The following is a 5,966-nucleotide window of genomic DNA, read 5'->3' as shown; positions in this document are numbered from 1 at the left end:
CCCTAACAATTTTGTATTTGCAGACTTTTACATTACACAAAAAAAAAAGTTCACCGTAAATTTAATTTGACAAATCGCACTACCGTATCTTAGTCAATGACAAAATTGACCAATATTTTAGCAATTCACAGTCATGGTCCTTGTATCTAAAAAATTCAGCAGATATTTCTTGGAGTAGGAGATAGAAAACAGATTTTTTTTTCTTATATATACTTTTTATCCATTTAAAATGTGGAAATAGCGGAGACAATTTTTTTCATCTCAACTCTTTCTATTTTGTGTCTTAAAACAATTACTAAGTTAGGTTGATCTAGCGGTTAGCTTACTAGTTTGCTTAAACAAGTGTTGGAGATTTGAATCCTCCCTTGTGCATGTAGCAATCCATTGACTAGCGACAAACTCTTAAATAGAACTCAGTACCGCGACAGATTAGTCATTGTCCTACCGAGTTGGGGGATAACAGTGAGAAACCAAAAAAAAAAAGCTATATAGTAAGGAAATAATATTCTTCTTATGAATCTAATATGTTGTCTGTTACAGAAACAACAGATTCGAAGAAAGGCTAGTGCTGTCCTTTTGCTGCTTTTAGAAGTCAAGAGAAGGATATAGTTTGTTGAGAGGGACAGAAAGAAAATTGAAGCAAAAGCAAAACAAGCGTCTTCGTTTGATAGATAAACACATTGGAGTTGTTGGAGTGAGTTGATGTGGGAGCATATGTGGTGCCTTGTTTGCTGCAACAAAGAAGAAATGCAAAAGATGAAGAACCTTGGGAGCATTGGAAGCAGTGGAAGGCTATCCACAGAAGAGTGTGAGGATGAGCAGATTTCAAAGCTGCCCATTTCCACATTTCAATCCAAGGAAGAAGAGATTGAGAGGAAGAAGACTGAGGTGAGAGAGAAGGTTGAACTCCAGCTTGGCCGCGCCGAGGAAGAGACGAGGCGCTTGGCACACATTTGGGAAGTAAGTTCTTCAATATGGACTATGTAGAAGTTTTTAGTTTTTTTTTTTTTTGGTTTCCCACGGTATCCCCCAGCCCGACAGGCCAAGGACTAATCCGTCGCGGTACTGAGCTCCATTTAAGGGTTTGCCGCTGGCCAATGAGTTGCTGCATGCACAAGGCGGGATTTGAACCCCCGACACTTGCTTAAGCGGACTAATGAGCTAACCGCTATACCAACCCAACTTGGTTATGTAGAAGTTTTTAGTTGATAGAGTAAATATTGACCAAAATAAGTACAATAAAATATTTCTCTATGTAGTATTAGAATCTATATATTTTCATTATTTGTGTTTAATTTTAATCATACTTCACATATCTTCAATGTGTTTTCAAATTTCATGATTTGTACTAGGAGCTTGAAGTGCTAGATGATCCTTTGAGGAAAGAAGTTGCAATTGTGCGCAAGAAGATTGACTTGGCTATCAGAGATTTGAAGCCATTGGGACAAAACTACCAGAAGAAGGTAAAATTCTTGATCTTGAGGCTACAAAATAAATACTAGTCCACCCCTAGTATATAACATCCTACTCTACCAGTTTAAGGAAAATTTAATAATGAATTTGCAGAACTCAATAATGATTAACTTTGGTTTACTTATAGGAGAAAGAGTATAAAGAGGCCTTGGAAGCTTTCAATGAAAAGAACAAAGAGAAATCTCATCTTGTAACCACACTAGTTGAGGTATAGTTTTATATAGTTAAGATTGTGATTTTATAGAGACAATTAGTTCTGATGCTATGCTTTTAACTTTCTTGGTAACTGTTTAACGTCTTTTTATGTTATGCAAATTTCGTTTATAGCTGTTAACTGAGAGTGAAAGACAGAGGATGAAGAAACTGGAAGAGCTATGCAAGACCATAGATTCACTGTCAAGGAAACAATAATATTTGTATGCGGGTGCTATGTTTATTATATTAAGCCTGATTTGTTTAATTTCAGTGGCTTGTATTTAATTGTACTTACATTTTTATGTTATTCAAATTGTTGTGTTGCTGTGTTTATGATGAAAAGAAAAGAAGACAATGCAAGCAATGTACTAACTACTAATTGTTCACATTTTATCAATTGAAAGAGGCGCAGAGTAGCCAGAAATTGTGATGGCCATTCTAAATCTACCAACAAATTTCAGCATCAAAGGTTATGTCCATGTGCGCTAGGTATGATTGATACTTCGGTGGTATCTTTGTTGTGTTATAAGTTACTTTGGCGAGTAAATGGTTAAATTAGTCTCTCAAAAATCACGCGATCTCTAATTTGATCTCCAAAAGATTTTTTAATCTAATTTATTCTCGAAAGATTTCAGTTTAGTCACGTTAGTCATTCCGTCACTTTTTACGTTAACAGCGTTAAGGGAAGTTGACGTGGCACGTTAAGTTACATGTCAGTACACCCCTCTACATCTCAATTGGCAGCTAGCACAATATTTTTATGAAATTTGGTCAAATCTGTCCCTAAATGACAAACCATAATCCTAAAATGTTGCATATATATTCCCTTCCTATGGAGTGTAGTTGCAGCGATTGAGACGGCAATATTTGAGGTCACCGGCATGATGGTTGGTGAAGATGGAGGTCGCGGTGGTGCAATTAATCAACTTTGAGTTATTGAAAATGTTTAATCAACTAGAACGAAACCCTAACCCCAAAAATAAATTTCAATTTCAGTTAAAAAACATCACAAAAAACAGAATTTAACAATGACATAGTCCTAAAAAAAGTTCACTAACAAAAAAAATAAATTTAAAAGAAACTTCCTTTCCACAAAATTGAATTCCACGAAAAAAGTGCGAACCCCAAATCCAAATAACAAAACAAACACTGAACATAAACAATGATAAGAGAAATTGGTAACTAGTGCTCCTTTAATATTCAGAAAAACAGAACTCTTGATCAACTTTCATGAATCAACAAAGAGCAAAACCCCAACCCTATAATCGGTTTTCAGTTCCAACAAAAAAATACTAACAAGAAATAAATTTTATCAATGGCACAATCCTAACAACAAGGTTAGTAACCAGAACAAAATAAAGGGTAAAAAACGTAAACAAGCTAAAGGGAGAACAATTTGACACAAATAAGCCAAAGCAAAATCTGATTCATCAATCAACCAAAGTACATTTCTATGTAGTTCGAACCAATATGGTTCGAACTCACTTTCCAAGTAATTCGAACCAAATAGGTTCGAATTACACATATACCACATAGCCACATAATTCGAACCAATTTGGTTCAAACTCTAACTTCATAATTCGAACCAAATAGGTTCGAATTACACTGAAGAAATAGCCACCAAGTAATTCGAACTAACATGGTTCGAATTACTCAGAATTCGTTCCACACAGAAATTTAAGTTACGAACATAGTTTCCGCATCATGTCTTAATAAAACTCGTACAGTTATTTATTCCGGTGTGCATTAGACATACATTTCGTTTAAAACTGCGGAGACAGAACATAATAAGGCTCCCATGTAAGTCGTGAGTAGGCACAACATGCCAGTGCGTGGGGACACGAGAAATGAAGTGCCTGGAAGTATCCGCAGTCATATGTGTGAGATGCAAGCGAGACTTTGTAGCTACCCAGTGAGAAAGAACCAGTCGGAGTTGTCTCTGCGAAGGTGAACTCGGAGTTATCCCTGTCGTACACAGTAACCGTGAAGCACCTAGCCGTCTTCAAGTTGGCCTCTATACACTTCACCAAGTGCTGACTAAATTGTTGTCAGGTTCCCATCTGCGCCTGAGCCTCTCTCCCTTTGCGAACAAATAATTCGGCCAACCTTCCGTATGTTGCCTTCATTAGCGAGCACATAGGAAGGTTTCGGACACCCTTGAGGATCGAGTTCACACACTCAGATATATTCGTCGTCATGTGTCCGAATCTACATCCTTCATCACAATGTTGTGTCCACAACGAATACTCAATCCGGTTTGCCCAGTCACACATCGCCGGGTCTTCGGACCTAAGAATATCAAACCAGTAATGGAACCCGACCTCAGTCTTAGCGTACGCCGCATTCACAAGTAGCCTCCTTGCGTCTTTGCCCTTGAAGGTGAGGGCGAAATTTGCCGCAACATGTCGAATGCAGAATGCCCGGTATGCAGACAGAGGTAACCAGCCTCCGTTAGGAGCCTCAAGCGTGGCCTTGATGCCGTTATGTCTGTCCGAGATAACCAGCAGACCCGGCTGCTGTGTCACATGCTCACGCAGGTGGGAGAGAAAGAAGGACCACGACTCAGCATTCTCACCCTCGACTAATGCGAATGCAACAGGGAGTATGTTGGAGTTCCCGTCATGTGCAATCACGAAAAGCAACGTTCCCCCATACTTGCCATACAGATGGGTGCCGTCAATACTAACTAGGGGCTTGCAATGATGGAATGCCTCGATACATGGTGGAAACGTCCAGAATAGTCTGTGAAAATAAGCTCGAGACTCGTCCAACTGTCCACCGACACGAACAGGGCTCGTCCTTAGCACTGCAACAGTACCAGGCATCGTCAACTGGACTCCTAACACCCACCTTGGGAGCTCGTTGTACGACTCATCCCAGTCACCATAGATGAGGGCAACAGCCTTCTGCTTCGCCAACCAGACCCTCCTGTAAGTCGGCCTAAACCCAAAGTGTGCGGCGGTGGCATTTAGTAGCACCTTGATGCTGACGGATGCATCAGCCCTAACCATTGGCATAATGAATGCCGATATCACATGGTAATCCAAACTCCTGTGGTCGCTGGAAATGGAGGTGGAGAGACAAGTATGCGGTCCGTTGTAATGTTTGACCTCCCAAATCCTCTTGCGCTGTCGGAGACTAAGCCGAATCAACCATGTGCACCCATTGCCGAACTCAGAACACTTGCCCACATACCGGCGATAGTCAGACTCCACAACCTTGTACTTTATCCCTCGTCGGATGCTGTAAGTCTTGACACTTAACATGGCCTCTTCTTTATCCGAAAATTGCTGACCAACCTAAAACTCTATCAGACCTGCAGACCCTTCAGCATCTCTAGCGCCAAATCCAGCCGGCTGCCCAGGAACCCCCTCCTGCCTCATGGCATCCAAGTCCAAAGAGGAAAAATATGGAGGGTACTGCTGCGTGCCAGAGCTAGAACCGCCGCCCGTCCCAGCAGGCTCACTTGCTCCAACATCATCGCCACTGTCATCAGCAATCATATCCGGCTCGACATCATCGTCCTTTGGATCATCCAAGAATCCATCTCCAACCCCAGCCGGTGTAGCACACTGTAAAGAGGTCCGCAGATATTCCCCTTCTCCGACCTCGTCGCCTACACTGCCGTTGAGATCAACAGCGAACGAAGGAGAGGCGACAGGTTGGACGGGTGGCTCGTACGCAGGGACGGAGGAAGATGCAACGGCAGGTCTGGAGCTAGAACCGGCTACCGTGGCTAAAGTGGTGGTATTCCAGTTCGAACCCCCCGAGCTGGACACCGCGTCAACCAACTTTGCCAACAGTTCTGGTGTCCTCACCTCTGGAAACTGCCGGCGACAATGAAACATGACCTGCAAGTCCTCATCACTCCCGATCGTGAAACAATCGTACTTTACGGTTTCCTGGAGCACCGTGATTGGAAATCGATAAAAAAACTTCTTAACCCGTTTCACACCTTCCAGACCTAGTTTCAGCAGTACAGAGCTAACAAGGTCCTCATACGTCGTCGTAGGCCTGACGATAATACAGAGAGGATCCTTATCAGAACTTCACACCGGAACGGGTTTTTCTCTTAATGGATCCTTTGTGGTGAACCAACATTGTGAAACTCTCCTCACTAGCCATGTTACCCCCCTCTAATGATAGCAACTCACGTTCACACCATATATATAGAGCTCTGGTCCTCACTAATTCGAACCAAGCTGGTTCAAATTACTTGAGGAGTGTAATTCGAACCTATTTGGTTCGAATTATGAAGTTAGAGTTCGAACCAAATTGGTTCGAATTACTTGGAAAGT

At 41.6% G+C, this 5,966-nt stretch overlaps 2 protein-coding genes across 2 annotated transcripts; one reads left to right on the top strand and one right to left on the bottom strand.

Annotated features, from left to right (window-relative positions):
- On the top strand, positions 256-2,104 carry LOC107616617 (syncoilin). Its single transcript, XM_016318570.2, has 5 exons — positions 256-316; positions 485-960; positions 1,353-1,463; positions 1,601-1,681; positions 1,801-2,104. The coding sequence occupies exons 2-5, from the start codon at positions 703-705 to the stop codon at positions 1,882-1,884; spliced, it is 534 nt and encodes a 177-aa protein (XP_016174056.1). The 5' UTR covers positions 256-316; positions 485-702; the 3' UTR covers positions 1,885-2,104.
- LOC107615958 lies at positions 3,717-4,493 on the bottom strand. Its single transcript, XM_016317968.1, has one exon. The coding sequence runs from the start codon at positions 4,491-4,493 to the stop codon at positions 3,717-3,719; it is 777 nt and encodes a 258-aa protein (XP_016173454.1).

This window comes from Arachis ipaensis, chromosome B09, assembly GCF_000816755.2.
Source record: "Arachis ipaensis cultivar K30076 chromosome B09, Araip1.1, whole genome shotgun sequence".
Taxonomy (NCBI): domain Eukaryota; kingdom Viridiplantae; phylum Streptophyta; class Magnoliopsida; order Fabales; family Fabaceae; genus Arachis; species Arachis ipaensis.
Note: the sequence above shows the minus strand (reverse complement) of the source record. Positions and strands in the feature narration are given on the sequence as shown.

What these genes read in the sequence shown, in the direction of transcription:
- LOC107615958 (XM_016317968.1), bottom strand. Translation starts at nt 4,493, where the DNA reads ATGCCTGGTACTGTTGCAGTGCTAAGGACGAGCCCTGTTCGTGTCGGT.
- LOC107616617 (XM_016318570.2), top strand. Translation starts at nt 703, where the DNA reads ATGTGGGAGCATATGTGGTGCCTTGTTTGCTGCAACAAAGAAGAAATG. An exon ending in GACAAAACTACCAGAAGAAG is followed by an intron (nt 1,464 to 1,600) that starts GTAAAATTCTTG and finishes GTTTACTTATAG; the next exon opens with GAGAAAGAGTATAAAGAGGC. An exon ending in TTGTAACCACACTAGTTGAG is followed by an intron (nt 1,682 to 1,800) that starts GTATAGTTTTAT and finishes TTTCGTTTATAG; the next exon opens with CTGTTAACTGAGAGTGAAAG.